The sequence below is a fragment of the Falco rusticolus genome, chromosome 3 (genome assembly GCF_015220075.1).
Source record: "Falco rusticolus isolate bFalRus1 chromosome 3, bFalRus1.pri, whole genome shotgun sequence".
In the NCBI taxonomy this organism is placed as follows: domain Eukaryota; kingdom Metazoa; phylum Chordata; class Aves; order Falconiformes; family Falconidae; genus Falco; species Falco rusticolus.
The window spans coordinates 118,377,115-118,397,218 of NC_051189.1; the positions used below are offsets into that span (position 1 = coordinate 118,377,115).

The 20,104-nt window shown below is 55.0% G+C and overlaps 2 protein-coding genes across 6 annotated transcripts; one reads left to right on the plus strand and one right to left on the minus strand.

The window, feature by feature from the left end:
- Positions 1-2,287: 2,287 nt before the first annotated feature.
- Positions 2,288-11,037, plus strand: ZC3H12A (zinc finger CCCH-type containing 12A). The gene is made up of 6 exons (XM_037379344.1): positions 2,288-2,336; positions 2,469-2,990; positions 6,155-6,294; positions 7,062-7,296; positions 7,795-7,901; positions 8,006-11,037. Exons 2-6 carry the CDS (start codon positions 2,512-2,514, stop codon positions 9,025-9,027), a joined length of 1,983 nt encoding a protein of 660 aa, XP_037235241.1. The 5' UTR covers positions 2,288-2,336; positions 2,469-2,511; the 3' UTR covers positions 9,028-11,037.
- A 4,075-nt stretch (positions 11,038-15,112) lies between these two features.
- On the minus strand, positions 15,113-19,889 carry LOC119144254. 5 transcript variants are annotated; one of them, XM_037379346.1, is made up of 7 exons: positions 18,854-19,889; positions 18,475-18,607; positions 18,097-18,153; positions 17,774-17,870; positions 17,497-17,663; positions 17,324-17,420; positions 15,113-16,986 (listed from the first exon to the last, which is right to left on the minus strand). In XM_037379346.1, exons 2-7 carry the CDS (start codon positions 18,598-18,600, stop codon positions 16,913-16,915), a joined length of 618 nt encoding a protein of 205 aa, XP_037235243.1. In that variant the 5' UTR covers positions 18,601-18,607; positions 18,854-19,889; the 3' UTR covers positions 15,113-16,912. The 5 variants fall into 5 exon arrangements, with proteins under 5 accessions (XP_037235243.1, XP_037235242.1, XP_037235245.1 ...); XM_037379345.1 differs by having other exon boundaries at positions 17,324-17,426; positions 18,854-19,883; XM_037379348.1 differs by lacking the exon at positions 18,854-19,889 and having other exon boundaries at positions 17,324-17,426; positions 17,774-17,979; positions 18,097-18,199; positions 18,475-18,579.
- Between the last annotated feature and the right edge of the window lie 215 nt (positions 19,890-20,104).

Below are 20,104 nucleotides of genomic sequence, written 5' to 3' on the forward strand. Positions count from 1 at the left end.
GGGACAGCTCTGCTCCTCCAGCTCCTCTCCCTGTGCAGGGGACCCTTCGTGTGCCTCGGGGACGAACGACGTCTCCTGCCTTGTGTGCGCAGTAGCGCAGGGCCTTGGTGCATCCTGGTCCTGGCAGAGGCTTTGTTCTGGAAATCTTCATACCCTCAGAAGCTGCAGCCTCCACAGGAGCCCTTGCGATGCCAAACAACTGAAGCACTTTCTCTTCAAAGCAGTTTGTAAATGTGAAAATGGGGGGGAAAAAATCAAAAGTAACCACTGGGAGTTTTGGGGTGGGGCCAGCATATTGCCCCTTTTGACTTTTAGGGAGAAGCCAACAGACCCTCTCTGTGCTGGCTTCTCTTTTTACCAAATCAAAGCAGGCAGCGTGCAGTTGCTGTCACTGCTTTGCATAAATCAGAAGATCCAGCTTTGTGGCTCTTACATGGGGTATTTCCTATAAAAAGCACATCTGTGGCCACACTTTTTGGTGCAATAGGCTTTATCCTGGAAGCAAAAGCAGAAAAACAATGCTAAATTCATGCTGACTGGAGTAGATTCCAAGGGAAAGAAGAGTTGGGAAAGCACCTACTTAAGTACTGACTAAGGATGTTATCTCTCATCTGAATCTAGCCTCTGTGTGTGTGTTACTGTTGAGTACACAGTGCGGTTTCAGACATGGCCAGAGACAAGAAAAAATGATTGTTTCAGGGTAACCACAAGGAAGATGAATGCAAATATATTCCTGTAACTGGGAGAGTTCCCTTGCTCTTAAGTTGGGCTCTGGTACATGGCTTCAGGGAAGCAAATTTGCAACTACCTTCATTAAGTTGTTTGGGAATGATTAATCAGAAGTCAGAGACGTAAAATTTTTGCACATTGTGAAATGTTGGTTGAATTCCTGCAGTTACGTACTGTCTGCAAGGGCCGCTTCAGGGAATAGTCAGGGGACAGGTACTGGTGGCTGACAGATGCTTCCTGTCGGCTCTTATCTCCTCTGAAAGCCGGGGCTGATAAGCTCCTGCGGGCTGAATCACAGCCACCTGCATCACGTTGGGATCAAAGTGGTGCAAGAGACGTGTGGCAGAGGCTCCAGCCTCCCGTGCGGTGCACGCCCAGCGCGCAGCCTGTCCGGGCACCCTCCATGCAGGGCACTGCCGGCACAGGGGGGGCCACTACAGCAGGAGACACTGCCGTCACCCCTGAGTGCGCTCTGCCACGTCCATCCACCAGGTGCCTTCCGTGTCACCGTATGCCGTGTCCAAGCAGTGGCTGATGGCAGTGCAGCACAGAGCACCTGCGCCAATGTGCACGAAGCCTGTGGCTGCACGTTCACACCTTCCTTCGCGCCTTCACACCTTCCTTCTGCCTAAAGCTGCCTACAGCTTCGGCTTGGCTTAAACAGCAGTGGCTTGTCCTTGCACCTGATACAACCCGCTGCCCCCGGCCCTCTGTCCCCTCTCCCTTCCTGGTTTCAGCTGCTTCCCAGCCATGTGCCGGGCACGCCGCGGCCACCCCCTCCTGAGGGTCCTTAGGCCCCAGCCTGGCCTTTGGCGTGGCGGGGGCAGCGGGCGGTAGCACCATACACCCCGTGCGGGTCGGGGGGCACCCAGCAGGCGCCGTGGGGCTCTGGGACTCAGTCACCACTTGACACCCACCTCTGATGGGGGGTGGGGGGTGAGGGGGGTGGTAGTTAAAAAGGGTCAGGCCTGGAGTTTTGACGCATTGGTTTTAACCCAAGAGCAGCCAAGGACAAGCTGGGAAGACCTCTGAGGAACTGGCTATCGCCCACGCCGCCGCAGATGTGCCTGCCTGTGCCAACGGGGGGCTTCGCCGCACCGCCCGCCGCTGGCACCCCGCACAGGGGGCCGGGGGCCGGGGGGCCGGGGGGCCGGGGCAGAGCAGGAAGCAGAAGGGCTCATTTCCCTAAGGAGCAGCTTGTCGGGGCAAATCTGCCCGCGTTGCTACACGATTTGCATAAACCCCAGGTGTTTGCAGCAGGGACCTGCCTCTGCATCTGCCGGGGTTATTCCACAGGCAGCGGCGGCGGGGCTGGACGGGGCCCAGAGGCGGCCGCCAAGCCGCGGCCCCGCGGCGCTCGCCCAACGAGGCAGGCCCGGCGGGCCCCGAGGCGAGGCCGCAGCCCGAGCAGCGCCGCCTCCCCGCCCCAGGGCCGCGGCCGGGCGGGGCGCGGGGCGGACCGGGAAGCGGCCGCCGCACCGCCCCCGCCCGCGCTGCCCTTCCGCGTTGGCGCGGCCGCGGCCCGGGCCCCGGTATAAAGCGGCGGCCGCCGCCCGGCCCGCACCGGCCCCATGGAGACGCAGCGGCGGCCCGTCGGCGGCGGGCCGGTGAGCGGGGGCGGCGGGCCGGGCGGGCTCGGGGCGGGCGGCGCGGCCCCGCGGAGGCCGGGCACGGGGGCGCGGGGGGGGCCGCGCGGAGGCGTGCCGGGGGCCGCCGCTAACGCCCGTCTTGGCCCGCAGGTCCGGGGCGCGACCGGAGGCCGGGAGTCCCCCGCGGGGAGCCATGAGGGCGGGCAGCGGCGGCCCGGGCTGGCCTGAGGCGCTCCCGGCCGCCAGGCTGCCGGCGTCCCGGCTCGGCGGGAGGATGAGCGGCAGAGAGCCCTGCGAGGGCCGCGGGCTGGGCCCGGGCCTGCCCGGCGCGGAGCCGGCCGAGGAGGCGGGTAGCCCCGGGCGGGAGCCCTGCGACAGCGCCGAGATGCAGCTGAAGGTGGACTTCTTCCGCAAGCTGGGCTACTCCTCGGAGGAGATCCACGTCGTGCTGCAGAAGCTGGGCCTGGGCGCCGACACCAACACCGTGCTGGGGGAGCTGGTGAAGCACGGCCCGGCCGAGCGGGACACCGGCGAGACCCCGCCGGAGGCCAAGGAGGCCCCGCTGGTCCCGCGGGGGGGGGCGGCCAACAAGGCCCCGGCGCCCGCCCCGGAGGAGACGGAGAGCGAGAACCTGAAGCCCATCGTCATCGATGGCAGCAACGTGGCCATGAGGTGGGGCTGGGGGCTGTGGGTGGGCACCGGGGGCTGCCCGTGCGGGGCCCGGTGTGGTGCGGCTTTTGCCTGAGCTCCAGTCCGGAGATTGGCGTCTGACACGCTCTGGGTTTGGCACCGAGAACAGCCACCGCTGGCAGCCCTGGTGATGCTTCCCGAGGCACCTCGCCGATACGTGCGGCGCTCGCCAGGGCGAGTGTCACCCTTGCAGGCGCCAGCCGTCTTGCTGGCCTCTCCCGCCCGTGGACCCCACAGGGCTCTGGCTGGAGTGGGCATGTTTGCTGGGAGTAAAGATGTTCCCTTGTGCTCTGGCTCATGGGTAGGATAACTGGAGATAGGTTGTCTTCTTACCTAATGGCTTTATGTAAGTTTCTGTAGCAGGAAGTTGCTCAATAAATAATTATGGGGTTAATTAGAGAAGACTTTGTAATATGGTGCTGTCTCCTGCATCGGAGACTGGTCTCCACATTACGACTCTCCTATTTTGGGTGGATTTGGTACAGCGCAGAGGACGGGTGAGAAGTTGAAGAGACACTGTAGCCTATCGAGTCACCAAGGCAGGGCTGCGACTCCTCCTCAGCATCTCTGGCGTTGTGGTGCCGATGGGGCAGGTCCTTGGGCGCTGCAGCCAAAGCAGCCTACGAAGCCGCTTGGGTTGGAGCGGTAATTTGGGAATGCCGGAGCCCTAATATCCACGGAGCACCCAGACTCTCTGGGATGGGTATTTACTGGCTTGATGACCCTACTTTCACCTTGGCGTTTGTTTCCCACGATGGTGAGCGTTGTGTGCTCCCCACCTCTGCACAGGGGGTCTGGGCTCTGTGAATTTAACGCACCAGGTTTCTAAACAGGGCTTTGTCGTTGCAGTTGAAAAGCAAGCCTCCTTCACAGTGTTTTAGCCTAATAGGTTTTGTAGCATATGTTTGTGTGCACAGAATTTTTAATAAAAAAAAAAAACAGACCAAAAAACCTGGGTGACCACAGAGCTGCCGTGTGTGTTACGGTAGATTTTTTTGTCTAAAGCAAAAGTGTTGAGTGGAGCTTTGTTTACGTGTGTGGTTTTCTCTAAGCCATGGTTGACAGTTCTGAGAACAGGACTGAGAAAAGATGGGGTACAGTCTGCTGTGTGTCCAAGAAACAGAGCCTGCGAGTCCCAGGGCAACTGAGGAATTCCGATGGCAATCAAGCAGGGCTGGAGAGTAAAAGATATGACCTTGGTGTCTCCAGGAGAGCACAGTCCTGTTCCTGCAGCTCTCCAGCAGCTGTGCAGTCACTTGAGGAAAATGGCCCACTGCGGGACCTGTGCTGAGCGGTGTGGCTCTTGCAGCGGAGTTTACCTTTGATAAGCGTTCAGCCTTCAACAGAATTGGCTGCTGCTTTTGAAATGAGGAGCCTCTTACCTCATTTATCCCAAAAGCACAGGAGGGATCACAGCAAATGTGACTTAGGGCAGGCCGGGCGGTAACAATGCTGCCGATAGGAGTTTGACATGAGAAAAGCAGTCTGGCTTTTTTAAGCAATTTGCTAGAAGGGGAATTCCATTCTGAAACTTCCTGTATTGATGGTGTGATGTTCCCTGCTGATTCATTTGCAGTGTGTACCGGGGCCTTCCTGAGCAGCTCTTGACAAACATATGCAAATCATAGTGGAAATTAGCTTTTACTTCCTTCTAAGGGAATTTTTTCTTGGCTGTTGCCAAATCAGATCAGCCCAATTAGCTACCTTCTGTAGGTTTGAGACCAGCAGCAAGGACTCAGGGGAAAAAAAAAAAAGTTTTTAAAAAACTTCATAGTAACTTGTGTCTGGCTATCTATGGCAAAAACAGACTGACATTGGAAAAGTTTTCAGAGCATCGTTCTGCTGATTGTTAATATCAGCCTTTCTGTAATTTGGGATTCTTAATGAAGATGCGTTAGGTGTCTCTTCAGGTATTAGTTTTATTGCTAAACTTAGAGTTCTTTTAGAATAAGTATTTTGGTACAACTTTTCAATTTTCATAATAGGAGGAGGGTGAGGACAGGAGGAGAAGTAAAGCCTCTTTCTAGTGGTACTGTAGTAATTGTGCTGCTTAGCTGTGCCTCTGCTGGGATGGAAGCTCCTCAGTAACTTACGGAGGAGTTCACTGGCACGCTAAGTGGTGGTGGGAGTTGAAATGTCATTCAAGTGTAGATGGGAAGAGTAAGACTTGTGGCAGGGTAGTCCCCAGATGGGGAAAATCTTACTGAATCATGAGACCAGTTATCTTTAGTGTAGTACATATTACCAGAGTGTCATCATGAAATGCAGGCTATTAGATCTTGAATGACAGATCAGGCTGTAATACAAAAAAGTTGAAAGCTTGCCAGAACCATTATCAGCAGAAGAACTGATTACACTGTAAATACTGGCACTTGTAAAACAGGAGTGGTAGCTTCCTCTTAGAAGTTCTGGAAACTTACTGATATGACCTAATAATTAAGCAGCAGCTTTTTGCATTGGTACGTAGCTTCTGATGCTGTTGTCAAACTTTGTTCTCAAACTGCCAAGTTGAGACATTCAGCACTGATCCTGTAACCAGGAGTTACTATTGCTATTTTATGCAAATAGTGCACTTATATATGCATATATAAAAATATGTATATATTGGGGGGGGGGGGGGGCAGGCATAATGTAGCGAAGAAGCATTTTTCCTCAGTGCTGATGTCCTTGAGGTAAGAGTGCATAAAACCTTGTTTTCCTTGAGTTATCAGAATAGCTTTACAAACAGAACACCTAGTGAGGGTACAGTTTACACTGGCAGAGGTTAGCCACTGGTATTAGCTGGCAGAATAGGACAAAGGGTGTTCAAGATCCCATTGTACTCAGCACTAAAAATAAAGATCTAGAGTCCAGAGCGAAGCAAAAGCTCTGTTTCAGAGCAGCTGCAACAGTTACAGCTGCTTTCTCCCTCCCAGTGAGGATACGGGTATTTATTGGCATACTGAGGTGCTAAAGGAACAGTAATTCTGTGAAGAGCTTAGTGATGTCTCTTTACACAAGATGAGCAATGAATGCTGATTGTGCTACTCTAAACACTTCTTCACTAAAGATTATCTGAACTGCTGGATCCATTTGCTTAGTATATTGCCTGACAAGTCTGTACATAACCTGAATGTTGAAGTCCTTAATTTTCTTCTTCAATGCAGCCATGGAAATAAAGAAGTGTTCTCCTGCCGAGGTATCCTTCTGGCTGTCCAGTGGTTTTGGGACAGGGGACACAAGGATATTACAGTCTTCGTGCCATCTTGGAGGAAGGAGCAGCCACGACCAGATGTGCTTATAACAGGTGTGGAAATGTGAAAACCAAAAGCAGCTTTTCAGGCTTACTGCTTTGTCACTTAATGAGCTTGCAAAGTTCTGGCTGGTTAATTACTAACTTATGAATGGAAGATCTGAGTGGTAGGAGATCCAGCAAGCTGAGCTGACCAGTGAGAATTAGTCATTAACTTCTCCCCTAAGCAAGTTCTTGCCTGAATCGGTGAAATAATTCAAGAACAAAGAATGTAGTGCTAGTCTGTTTCCTAACTTGTCTCTTACCGAGTTTTTTCTTCTTTCAGGGACACACCTTCATGCTATGTATTTGACAAACATATTTGACACTGTAGACTGTACAGAATTTCTACATGCTAAAAGTTAAAGCTCAATGGGAGCTTAGTCAGAATTATTCAAATTGAGGGGACTTTGCTCTGAACTTGCGAACAGCTGAGATTTCTAAGCAGCTCTCCTCAGAAATCCATGCACTACATGGTACAGCACCATACAAGATACTAGCCTGCCAGCCTTAACTGCTGCATGCAAAGGGCGACGTGGCTGGGACTTGCTGTGTTACAGCAGCCTCGGTGGTGGGTTCTAAGGCTTCTTGGGTGCCATGCAGGCAGCGGGGCTAGGAATCCACCTCTGACAGCCTGATCGATGGTATAAAACAGATGAGAATGCAAGCTGAGCTGTGGAGAGAAGAAATTACTTTAATTTTGTCATTTATTTATAATGTTACTTTATCTGTGTGAAAGCCTTTGGGCTGTGTAAGTGTGTTCACATTTGTGTTTGTTCTAGACCAGTACATTCTCCGTGACCTTGAGAAGAAGAAAATTCTGGTCTTCACCCCTTCCAGGCGGGTTGGAGGCAAGCGTGTTGTCTGTTACGATGATCGATTCATTGTGAAACTGGCACATGAGTCTGATGGCATTGTGGTTTCTAATGATACTTATCGGGACCTGCAGAACGAGCGTCCTGAGTGGAAGAAATTTATTGAGGAGCGTCTGCTGATGTATTCCTTTGTTAATGACAAGTAGGTTCCCATTCTTTCTTTGCTTTAAAAAAAAAATTCTGTGTGAGCGTGCTGTGTTGTTTTAATGAAGCAATAGCAAGTGATGCATGAAAAGAGCAAAATGCTGGTACAGTGTGGAAAAAAAAATCCTGTAGAGATATTGGGAGGTATCTTAAATAGCTGTTCATGGTTTGGAACTAGGAGCTGTGCTGTAGTGGAGTTCCTAAGAGAGCTCCAAGGCTTGATTTCTTCACAGGACAATCATTTGCAGGCCTGGCAGCAGGTACTAATTTGGGTCAGCAACAGCACAAAACCTCTTCTCTGCCTGGAGTGAAGCACTTTGTGCTGGTCTTTACCAGGTGACAGGAGGGCTATCTCTGCAGTGAAATGGGAAAGTTTGGGGTTTTTTTTAGAGCTCAGAGAGCTTTTAATCTTCAGCGAAATGGGAGACTTTAAGAAGAAATTAACCCTGTCCCAAGAAAGTGAACTGCTCCTGACTGAGATTTATTTTTCTTTTAGGTTTATGCCTCCAGATGATCCCTTAGGGCGACATGGCCCCAGCCTGGATAACTTTCTGAGAAAGAAACCTGTGGTGCCAGAACACAAGAAACAGCAGTGTCCTTATGGTAAGACTTGCCTTCTAAATGTGATGACCGAGGTCTCTGTGCAAGTGTAATTCATACATGAGTAAAATTCAGCTGCTCATTCCATGTTCTGCCTTCCCTTGCAGGGAAGAAATGCACTTATGGAATTAAGTGTAAATTCTACCACCCTGAAAGGATCAATCAGCCCCAGCGCTCATTAGCTGATGAACTCCGAGCCAATGCAAGGTTGTCTCCTACCAGAAGTACTGCTGCCAAGGAGGAGAAAAAAGGCAAAAGAGGTTCCCAGGCAGAGGTCTTGTGCTCCGTGCCCACAGAGAGTGATAAAAGCTCTTTGCAGAAGGTCTCTGCAGAGAGGAAAAGCTTGACCCACAAAGCAAAACCCAGTGATGTTCCGCTTCAGGTCAAAGGCTGTGTCTCAGGCAGCGTCCCTCCCAACAGTGGGAACCACAGGTCCTCCGACAGGTACCAGCAGCCTCATATGGACTCTCTCTCTTACATCTCTCAGGAGCATCTTGACTCAGGCATTGGGTCTCTGGAGAACCAACTGTCTGACATGTGGCCTTACAGATCTAGCAGTCACTGTGATCATTCCCCTGCTGATCAGATGGCAGTCTGCAACTGCGGTAGGCAGAGGCCTGTCTACCCACATTCTCCCGGCTTAGAGCAAAATGGTCTGGTCTCTTACAAGCATGGTTCCCATAAATCTTCCTCTGGTGCTAGCTTCTTGCAGTATAGCCCTGAGAGATCTCACTCAGGACCCCCTCACTCTTTCTCAGGCTACGGAGTACCAGTACACCCAGCTAATGCTGGCCAATACAGTCTGCCCAATGAATACGCTGCTCCTCCACCCCATTCTCGCGAGTTCTGGTCTGAACCATACCAGATGCCACCGCCTCAAGTGAGATCTACCAGCGTGCGAGATCCTCGTTCGGTACAGAGAGCCCCAGGGCCAGCGTATGGGGACTCCTGCCAGTGGGCTGTCTCTGACCAGTTCGCAGAGGAGCGAGCCAATGTGCATGTCAAGCTGTGTGGCATATTCCATCCCCATTTAGTTGATGCTGTGATGAGCCGTTTCCCTCGACTTCTGGATCCCCAGAGGCTAGCTGCAGAGATACTAACGTACAAGTCTCAGAACCCCGGTATATGAGGGATGCCGAGGGCAGCCAGGCACGTGGAGAGCTCGAGGGGCAGTGTTTGCGCTCTGTAGCTGCCATAGATGCCTTCTGAGGGCTCCTCCTTGTTTCTTGGAAGTACCGGGCTCCAGTTGGAGGCTGGATTCCAAATGTGGTACGCTCACAGCAAATTCCGGTCTAGGCATGACAGTGTGCCCCTGTTAGAGAGGTGAGAGCACCCTAGGGCCCCGTCTTACCAGAGGCTGTTGAAGAGGCTCTGGGTGCTGAACAGGAGGAGGGGCCGTAGCTTCAGAGCAGGATTTTTCCTTTGGGTTTGTGTGGCGAGTCAGGCACACCCCAAATTCCTGCAGTTGTTCAGGGCCAAATGTGACCTTATTCCTCCTGTTAGCTTCAGGTTTGAGATGGCTTGGTGTGTTATCAGGTGTGTGGAGGGAGGATTCGGGGGAGGGGGGGGGCTTGTGGAAGGTGAGGGGGTTACTACCTTTGCACTGGTGTGAGGCTTATTTGTGAAGACTGAAATGCATCGTCAAGGCTGTTCTTGGCTCTTAAGTAGGCCTGTTTACCAAACCACGCAGATCTGTGGAAAATGTTTGATTATAAATCTAGTACAAAGCTGGGTTTATCTGACTTTAATTTGGTTTTATTGGTGCACTTCTTTAATGATGCTTTCCATACCCCTCCCACTTAAGCTTACCTTCCTGAGATGAGGCAATTCTCCGGTATGTACCACAAGTGCTTAGCAAGCTGCTTAGCTCCCAGAAATGAGAGGAGCTGGGAGCACAATCCCTTCTCGGGATGAGAGGCCTGACACTGCTCCAAAGCGACATGCGAGCTGTGTGTTTGTCATCTGCTGGAAAACACAGGTGTCGGAACATGAGGATGACCACGCTGTTGATGCTGCTCTAAAGCAGTGACCTTGCCTGGTAACCTGTCCCAGGCTATCTCTGTACAACGCTGACAAGGAGGATTTATGATGTTGTGCCTTTTGTCTTCAGACAGCAATAGTTTTGAGCATTCGGTAAAACAGCTGTAGTCATGTCTGGGCTGCTGCCAGTCCTGGTCACGAGGATTCCTTAATATTTTTCTCTGTAAAACTGTTGCTTCATCTTCCTTCTTACTAATGTTCTCCTGTCCCCTTCAGCTTTGTCAGACTAGCAGCATCCAAAAATGTAGAATAAGACTTATTTGGTAAGACTGCTCCCCTCTCGTTCCCTCTTACTCTGTAAGGTGTTTTGTTTGGTTTTTTTTTAACTGTAGATACTGTAACAGATTTTAAATATGCAAAACCAATTGCTGTAGTAATTGGTTCTGGTCCTGGAATTTCATTGTGCTTAGAATGCAAAGATGTTTCTTGCACTTGCAGGCCAGAAGCAGTTGATTCGTTGATACACATTGTATCTGTGTTTTTGTTATGTTTTTAAAATACGTCTATCTTGTGGTTAAACAGAGGTTGTTGAGTGGCATATTATGAAGGGGAGAGTGGAATACGGCTGTTTTCTGAGAGCCCTTTCAGGAACAGATTTGTCTGTTCCTCTTCTTCCCTCTGTCCAAGGAGTGACCTACCCAGACTGGCACCATGTGCCATAAAAACCACAGGGACACAGAAACCTGTATACCTGGTTAATTATGATACATTACAAATTAGTAATGTTTCATGTTAGTAAGCAAAATGCTTCTTAATTCTAAGTAACCTGATACTTTGCATATTTGTAAATTACAGGAAAAATGGTTTTTAATGTTATTGTCCAGCAACTTGCTGCTTGATGCTGTTTTTAATTAGTACTATTCTTGACTCGGCCATTGTGTTACTTGGCGTGGTGTGTGTTGTTTTTCTGGTGGAATGCTGATGTATGCTTCTTCTCTTGCAATCAGAAGGTTATCATTTTATACTCGCAAGCTGACATTTTACTGAACTTTCTGTATCGTTATGCAGTATATAGTTTATGTACTGAATGGAGGCAGCCACATGGAAGCTGTGGCAAAGTAAGAACTTGTGTTATATAAATAAAAACTGCTGAGTTGAATTACTTGGTCTCTGGTGGCTTTTTGGAAGACTGTTCAACATTTTGGTTGTTTTTCCAGGAAAGCTGGAGAAATTATCCCTCATCCCTGGGGTTCCTCTGACAATCTTCAATCTCCATATGCAGTCGAATGGCAGCGACAGTGTGATGGCTGGATATTGACAGGCTTGTTAACTGATGCAGTGTGACAGGTCAAAAAAATCAAATTGCTCCAAATTGGTGTAGCAGAGAATAGTGATAAAAAGTTTATTTGGCATTACTGAAGTTAGCTCGCTGCCCCGGGGATGCACTGGCAGTCGAGGTGCAGTGCAAAGGCATGTGGCTGTAACTGCAGTATGGGAACAACCATGTTGGATGTCTCGTGTGCTAAAGAAGCGCGTGCTCATCATTATTTTGGGATAAACTGTGGGCTGTGCTTCAGTTGTAACGGACAGTTCCAGAGTACAGTCTGGAAATAAATACCCATGTTGTCCAGTTACATAGCACATCTGTGTCAGATGTTGCACATGATCGTATGCTGACTGTAACATGTCAAGACTTTGCTCTAAAGCTCTGTTACCAGCTGGGAAGGAAATGCAGTAGGAATATCAAGGCTCACATTTCTGTGTAAGAATCTTCCCCTCCCACCTGCTGTACCGCAGTACAGCATGTTCTTATCTGACTTGTTAAATACCTTTATGGTCTTTATTCAAATTTGTGCTCTTAATTTAATACAGGGCAATGGCTATTTCTAGTTAATCAAAACCAAGGAAGGCAGTGCTTTGATAGTACATTGTCTGAAAAAATAAACCCGAAACCTCACAGTCTGAAAGGTCACTGACGTGCTGTGGGAGAGGAACATGCCCGAGGACGTCATTTGAAGTGACGGTAAGCTTTTGTGGCTCCGTACAGGTATGGTGGCCAGGGTCTTGGTGGGGAGGGGATTAAGTGATGCGTCATGAATTGGATCAGACCTTTTAACCAGGTGAAGGCTTTTCTGCTGTTTGTAGTGGGGTTCTGTAGCTGAAAAATGCTGCAGGATTTTTAAGGCTGGTCTTCTATAAAATACCTTAACAGGGGACTTTGGTTTTGCAGGACGGGTAGGTGTAGGGGGGAATGTTGATTTTTTACTTCTATCAAAGCTGGGCTGCTGCAACTAAAAAAGCCTGTGCCGAAGCACAGATGTTCATTTACCATAACCAGGAAAAGAAGAGCTGGTGGCCACTTTCTTTGGTTATGATGTGAATGGCCCTTTTCTATTGCAGTGACAGTCCTAGTGGCACAGCAAGTTGAGGGGGTTAGTCCCCAACATGAATCTTGTCAAAATTATTCCCACAAACTTCTGCTGTGTGTGTTGCTGTGCCCCCTGCCCCCCCGAAAACCCAGCTGAAATCTAGCCACTGCTGCTCTGAATTCTCTTGATCTCTTACCCAAGGCTTCTGCATGAGAGACCCCGTGCCTCCTGCCCCTGGAGCAGCCCGTGTGTTCCAGTGCGAGTACTGCTTTCTCCTACGCCAGGCAGCCCAGTGGTGCCCAGGAGCTCGGGAAATGTGGGGAGTGCTGATCGGAGCTGTCACTGCTGCGTATTTTTCCCCCCTGCGCAGTCGTCTGCACTGAGTCAGAGGAGCTGCCTACCTGCACGCTGCGGGCTGCTGCGCTTGGGCAGGTTCTCTGTGCTGTTATTGTGGAATTTTCAAGACTCATCCGGTGGCTTACCACTTCCTTGGGGCACGGCGGCGAGGGGGACCTGTCATGACTGCTGTGCGTTGGCTTTGTGTTTCTTATCCGACTAAAATAGGTTAGACCTTGTCGGGTTACTGCTCTGTTGGTTAAGGAGGTCACACACAGGCACCCCGTGGAAAGTTCCCTGTACCTCAGTGGGCTTGCGCTGCCTTCGTCCTGTTGGCCTCGTGCGGCTGTAAAGCCTTGTGCTGAGCCCTCAGGAGGCTGGCTCCTCTCTGAGCACCTTCTCCTACCCTGACCAGGTGAGGAATCGCTGCTGTTCTCTTTGAAAGGGGGAGCTCCCAGCTGAGCTGGAGAAAAGGGGTGCAGAAGGCTCCTGAAAAGTGTCGAGGCACAACCACGGGAAAGAGAAGGATTACAGAGATGACCCAAGGCTGTTTCCATTGGGCAGTGGGGCCAAGGGGAGCTGGCCGAACAGCTGCGAGCTCTGCAAAACAAGGCTGGTGAGCCCATCCAGTGCTGGCTCTTTCCTTCCAAATCAAGCATGCCAGCCTCCAGCAGCGGGCAAGTCGGTCCCACCACGCGCATTGCCCTCAGCGTGAGGGGGCAGCCGTGGCTGCATCCTCCCCAAAAGCACAAAGGCAGCATAAAGGGAACCAAGGAGCGTGGGCTGGGGTAGGAAGGACTGATGTGAAAGTGAGGAGGCAGTGAGCGTGCTTGTAAAGAGCGATGGGGGGTCCGCCAGTGTTTTGGGGATAGAGAACAGTGTCCTCTTTGCCTTTGTGGTAGAAATAGATGGAAAAGGTAATTAAATATCATCAAAGGAAAGGCTTTGCTCCCACTGCACAAAGAAAGGATGAACAGGCACGAGGAGGAGCCCTCCATAAGTCAGTGCTGCAGGATGTCTTGACTTTGGGCTTTTTTTTTTTAAAATCAATACTCAAAAGAGGGAAGGAAGAAGTGGGAAGCTGTGCTGTGGCAGAGGTCAGGGTTAGAAACTGCTGTGTTCTCATCTCCTTCCCCTGTGCTGGGCGGTGACCCCGGAGGGGCCCTGGGTGGCGGCTGCAGCCCCCAGCCCCGTGGGACCGGGCACCCAGTGCCTGCGAGGCCCCAGCCTTCGCTCGCCTCTCCCCTGCGCCCGCTGCTGTGTGCCCTTCTTGCTCGCTGAACTTTTGCTCGAACCCATCTGGTTCCCTCCCATCGGGGGATTTCCAGGATGTGGCTAGCCCAACTCTCATTTCAAGGCGTTTCCAGAGGCAGGAATCTGACCCAAGGCTCCTGCACAGGCCGTGGGAAAGGGGCGCCTATGTAATGGAGGCACATGTGTGCATGGCATCACGTGGGGGTGTGACAATGCCACCGGCCTGGGGCAGGCCACCTTACAAGGAAGCAGGTTCAGCATCAAACTGCTGATTTCACCCAGCTCTGAGGCTGCAGGGCTACTTCTCTCCCTGCAGAGAGGAAGAGGTGCCCCGACATCTGCACTGCATCTTTGAGGCACTTTGGGGTACAGGTTTGCTGCAAGAGAGAAATGCAGGAAGTGAGCAAGTCTGCAGAGTAAATGCGGCACCAAAGTGAACAGAAAGGTGCAAGGGTGGGAGAGGGTCTGGGTCCTGCTGGAGGGAAGCAAAGCTGACAGCGGCAGGGAGGCTGGAGAGTGCTGCTGGTGCCGGTGCCCCTCAGCACTTGCCCTCCAGCCACGCATTTTTCAGTTCACCTCTCACCATGCTCCCTCGGTGCCCTGAGTACCCCCGGGCTCCCTAAGGCCGAGGTTTGCTCCAGGCGCTGCGCCAGGCCAGCAGAAGTGCTTTCTTCTGTCTCGGTTTCTCCTTGAGCAACGCCAGACCCCAGCCCTCCTGGTGAAGCCGTGACCCATGAGCGAGAAGCAGCTCTCAGCTTCCCCGTGTGCCCCCCCAGGCCTGCATTGCACAAATACTTTGGACTAAATACAGCATCTGGTTGAGCAATAGGTCAGGAGGATTTGCATGGCGTGTTGGCCCGGGGGAAGGTTTCCCCAGCCTGTGAGGCGGTTATTGCCTCACTCGGAGGTGTCACGGTGAGGGTGCTGCAGCAGGGGCTTGGCCACCCATGGGGGGCTGCTCCAGTGGGGAGGAAGAGCTGGTGAATGTAGTTAACGCTGCTTGATTCACCCTCCACCTCCTAAACCCTGCCCCTGCAGAGTGGCTGAGCTGCTGTCGGGGTGGGGGTGACGGGGGATTTCCAGCACAGCCCCGGGGGCTGCCTCAGGAGAGCTGAGCTGTGGGGCCAGGACCTTGTCACAGCGCTGCAAAGCTGCTGTCTGATGTCCCCAGCGCTCCTGAGGTCTCTTCATGGATGCTGCTGCCATTCCTGCAGGAGAGGGGATGGCCAGTTTGGGGCTGGGGTTTTGTGGCAGCAGGGACCCAGGAGTGGCTCATTTGCGTCACCTGGTTTATTTTGATATTTCTTAGTGTGGGCCTGTCCCACCTCAAGCATCGTGCGGGAGCCAGGTCAGTGCAGGATGAGTCAGGCTGCTGTTCCTTGCATTGCATCAGTTCCCCGATGGTGCAGGGTGCTGCACGGGCACGTCGGGAAGAACGATTCCCTGCTCGCTGCAGGGGCCTGTCCCCAGCCCCTGCACCCAGCCAGCTCCCTGGGGTGGGGGCTGCAGCAGGGCTGTGGGGATGGTTTCCACGCGCTCTCTGGGGCGCGGGGGGGGGGGGGGGCAGCGGGCCCAGGGTCGCGGCAGCCATTCCGCAGCGTTGCAGGTTAATTCCCAGAGTCAGACAAGCCTGCCTGGTGCCACAACAAAACCAGAATGGAAGTGTTCCCATCAAAGCCTTTGTGCTGGAGGCCAGTTGCGAGGGCTGCAGGGCCGGCGGGAGCAGGGTCACTGGCAGACCCTCAGCCGTGTGCGCTGGCACTGTTGGCGAGTGCCCATAGTGTGGGCAGCTGGCGGTGGCAACCAGCGCGGTGCTGGGGCTGGCGAGACACGTGGTGAGCGATGGGCACAGTGCGCCCACCTCTTGGCGGGGGCGGCTGGTTTGCACTGGCTGCTCACAGGGCAGGATCAGTGCCTGGGCGGGAGGTGCTGCTGCCACGCGGTCCCCACTGCCCGCGCTTGCCGCGAGCGCTTCCCGGGCTGAGTCCCGGCTCCGGGCCAGCTGCCGTGGCGTAGGGACCGGGCCCCTCTCTGCTTTAGCAAGGGTTCGTCTTGGTACCCCCTCCCCAGATGGCTGCGGGATGGGGGTCTCTGCAGCGCGGTGGCGGAGCAGCCGCCCCAGTGCGTGCAGCGGAAAGACCAAGCAAACAGCCCCGTGGAAGGTGGCTGCCTGTATTTCACAGCGGTGGCTGGCAGCTGGGGGGGGGGGGGCAGCAGCACGCAGCCCCTGAGGCTGGGTCAGGGCTTGGGCACAGGGTGGCTCCTTGCCCCTTGCGTGGGGGCCCAAGGCTGATCCTGCCACGTGTGGGGCGCTGTAGCCGTGCCAGATCTGCCCTCCTGCGGGGTGGGAGGCTCAGCACCCTCCTGCAACGCCCCCCGGCCCCTTCTTTTCCCTTTGCTGGGCCAGGGGCTGCCTGACCCAACCCAGCGCTTTGGAGTGGGCAGAGGCAGGTTTGCCCAAGCCTGTTCCACCCGTGGCACGGCCCCCCTGGCTGCGCCATCCTCCAGGAACAAGGGCCCCTCGGCCGCCCCCGAGAGCCACGTGCTGTTGCAAGGAGCCAGCTGGGAGTTGCAACTTGTGTGGGGCAGTTCCTGCAGGGGACTTATCCGGCCAACGAGGAAGTAAACGGGGCAGCTCTTGGGTTTTGCAATCCATCCGTCACCCCAGTGTCTCCAGCTTGTGCAAGGTGAACAGGAGCTGGCGGTGACCTTACTCCTTGCTCCAGGAAGCTCCCAGCAAGTTGCAGCAGATCAGGAAGATGCTCGTAGCTGGGCTCCACCAGAGACAACCTGCCCAGGGCACAGCCAGCCCCCGGGGTGGCCGTGGCAAGGGGTGGCTGTGACCTGCCCTGGGCAGTGCAGGAGGCTGAGCTGCCTCCTGCTCCCAGCGGACCGGCGGGGCTGGGCAGGGTCCGGCTGGCACTGGGGGGTGGGGGCACGTCCAGGGACACGGCAACACAACTGGGACCGCGCCGTCCTGGCCTGTGTCCTGTGGTGCCTGAGCAGGGAGGGACAGGTGGCTCCTTCTTGTCTCGCTGATGCCCTACTTAAACCTTCACTTACGGTTTCTGCCTGTCACGGAGCTGCTGGCTCCGAAAGGCGGCACGGGCACGGGGCCAGCTGCCAGCGTGGCTCCATCCACCGGCGTCCTTTAACAGAGCAGAAGGGCGAGAGGGGAAGCGATGGCTGGAGCTCTGCCATGTGTGGGAATGCCCAGCCAGGCTCCCAGTGGCAACTGGTACGGAGGGCTGGGAGCCTTCCTCGGCCCCCTCACCTCCCAAGTACCTCCCAGGGCAGCCCATTGCTGCCCAGTGCCCACCAGTGCTTCCCAGTGCCCAAGTGGCAGCTGGTGAGTTCCCCATGTTGCCCACTGGCAGAGCTCAGCACGCTGCCCCCTCCCCAGCTCTGGCTGCAGATGGCAGGTCCCCCCCCTCCCCAGTCACTGCCTCCCTGTCCCCCCATAACCCCCCAGACCCCAGCTGCTACCTGCCAGGCTCTCTCCATCGCTCCCACTGGCACTTTGGTCCTCCAGCCCCCCCAGCAGCTCAGGGTTGTCGCCGCTGTCCCACTGCCACGGGCGCTCCTGCAGCTGGGACAGGGCATGAGGGTCTGGGGGTATCAGGGGGCTGGGGGGACTGGGGGCCCCATGGAGGACTCACCCGCTGGTGCAGGCCTTGCTGCTCCCGCAGCAGCTCCAGGAACCGGCTGCTCCACAGCAGCTTCTCGGCGCCCAGCTCGGTGCAGAGGAAGCGGACATCAGCCTCCAGTGCCTCCAGCCTCGCCAGCACAGCCTCGCTGACACCACCGCGCTGCTGCCGCTCCGCCGCTGCCCTGGCACCACAGCTCAGCTCCCGCCAGCGCCCCGCAACACCCACCCACCCGACCTCTGCACCAGGGTCACCCCTGCCTGCCCCCACCACCGTGCCAGGCACCCACCTGCCTGCCCAGGCTCCAGCGCCGGTGGGGAACCCCCGTCCTCCTCCTCACTCCCCTCGCTGCCACCTTCCAGCCTCAAGCGCAGCGCCACGCCGAGCTGAAAGCCGCCACACACCGCGGGGACTGACATGTCCACGGGCAGCTGAGCCCGGTGGCCCCGGCCCCGACCCTGACCAGGGGACCCTGCCGTGCCGTGCCCTGGGGACCTACAGCCACGTTGGTGCCACAGGGCCACCCACAGACCGTGTCACTGGGCTCAGCCATGTCCCGGGGGTCGGAGACCTCTGCAGCCCCCACAGCCTGGGGCCACGTTGGGGAGTTACCTCCTCGGTGACCTGGAAGGCGCCGTCCCAACAGCTCTTGTAGCAGATCAGCAGGTACTGGGGAGAGGACGGCGGCCGCGTGGTGAGAGCAGCAGGCTCAAACCTGCCCCAGGGAGCAATGTCCCCACGTCCCCAGGGCTCTTGGTGGGCAGAACCGTACAGTGCCTTGAGCCAAGAGCCAAACCCCAAGGACGAGGGTCCCGATCGCCCAGCCACGCTGCTGGACGGCGCGCTGTTGCCCACCCTGGCACCACCGCTACAGAAACAGAGCCGCAGCAGCACCCCCACCCCCTGCCCCGGCCCCTGGCTCTGGGCACCACATCTGGAGCCAACACAAGTCCGTGAAGGCAATTGGGGAAGGGGCCACATGGTACCGACCCACGCCAGCCTCCAGAGCCACTGCAGCCCCCGCAGCGCCATCCCGGAGAGCGACAGGAGCCACCAGCACCCAGCGCGCAGGAGCTGCCTCCACCTCGGCACCAGCGGGCCGTGCTGCCTGCCCATGGGCACCCTGCAGGCCAGGAGACACAGGTGACGTCCCTGCACCCCCAGGAGCCTCTGCCTCGTGCACCCGCCCTGCTCCACGCACCGGAGGGACGTGCGGCAGCTGTGGGGTGCACCAGCTGACACTGGTGTCCAGCCCAGCTCGCCCAGTGCCAGGCTAGCGAAAGGGAAGGTATTTTCAGGGCCAGATCGCAGCACAAGGCACCCGCTCGGTGGGGATGGCTGCTCCCCTTCCCCAGCTCTGCCCCCTTACCTGGCGCTGCGCTGCACCACGCCTGGACCCCTCCCGGCGGCGGGGCAGCTGCTGCCTCTCCTGCCTGGCGTCAGCTCTGGCTGCTGCTCGGCCCCTTGCTCAGGCTCGATAAACTGCCTAATCCTCCTGGCGAGGGATTAGCGTTCCTCCTGCCCTGCTTTCGGTGGCCGTAAGGACAGCTGCTGCTCTGCCAGCCCTCATTTGCTCTGCTCGGGATTCACGTTCTGCAAGCAAAGGGCTTGTGATTTATTTTCAACTACTACCCTTAGCTTTCAGGTAAAAGCCTGTGCAATTCGCTCTGACTCCTGCGTCCAAGGGCCAGGCACCGGCACTCCTGGGGATCTTTGGTCACTCAGGCTGTTTAAGGAGAAAGTTAGCAGTCCTCAGGAATAAAAATCAAAGTTTTAGGCACAACAGCCAGACTCCAGCATCCACCTCACGCCACTCTTGTAGGTGATGGTGCTTCTGTTCCCAAAGGGATCAGAGACCCTGCGTGCTGTCCCCCAACCTGACAGTAACACTGCAGGGAAGCTGGGGCTGTGCCCACCACTGCTTGTCCTGGGACAAGCGACCGTTCCGTCCCGGGGCAGACCTAGACCTCCCGGGGCCCCTCAGCAGCCGAAGGGCTGCTGCCCACCAGTGGGACCTGGGGGCGAACAGCTCCACATCAGCTGAACAGGGTGCCTTTAACTGGGAACCAAGCGCTTGCCATTTAACTTTCTGCGCCGATCAATGTGCTGCCCAGGGCTGCTGCCATCAGACACTGTCCTCGGCAGAACGGCTGTCCCCTTTCTTTAGTGACAAACGCTGCCAGCGGCAGCAAAGTTTGCATTTTCCCCTTGTCCCCGCAGCACCCCTAATGTGCATCACAGGGAAACTGGAGCCGATTGACACTTTGCCACAAAAAATGCCTGTACACACACAGGACTCCAAGGTACACCAGCCCTTTCCTGTGCCTCTGCAGGGAGGTGTTCTGGCCACAAAGGTTACCGCAGCTTTCCTCGAGGTCAGAGGTGCAGCAGAGACTTTTACCCTCTGAAGTTCAGCTGCTCTTGCTATCCTTGCTTTTGGAACAGCAGCAGTAGTGGGAGAAACCTGCTTTTTTATCAAGGCCAACTAGACAAAAACCATCAGCTAAGACTTCTTTGTTTTCCAGAGCTATGGAAAAGCAAGGCCTTGTAGGAGCTCATGCTATTTCCTAGATCTTCCACCCCCCTGTATTTAACCTCTGTGACTTAAAACACGCAAAAG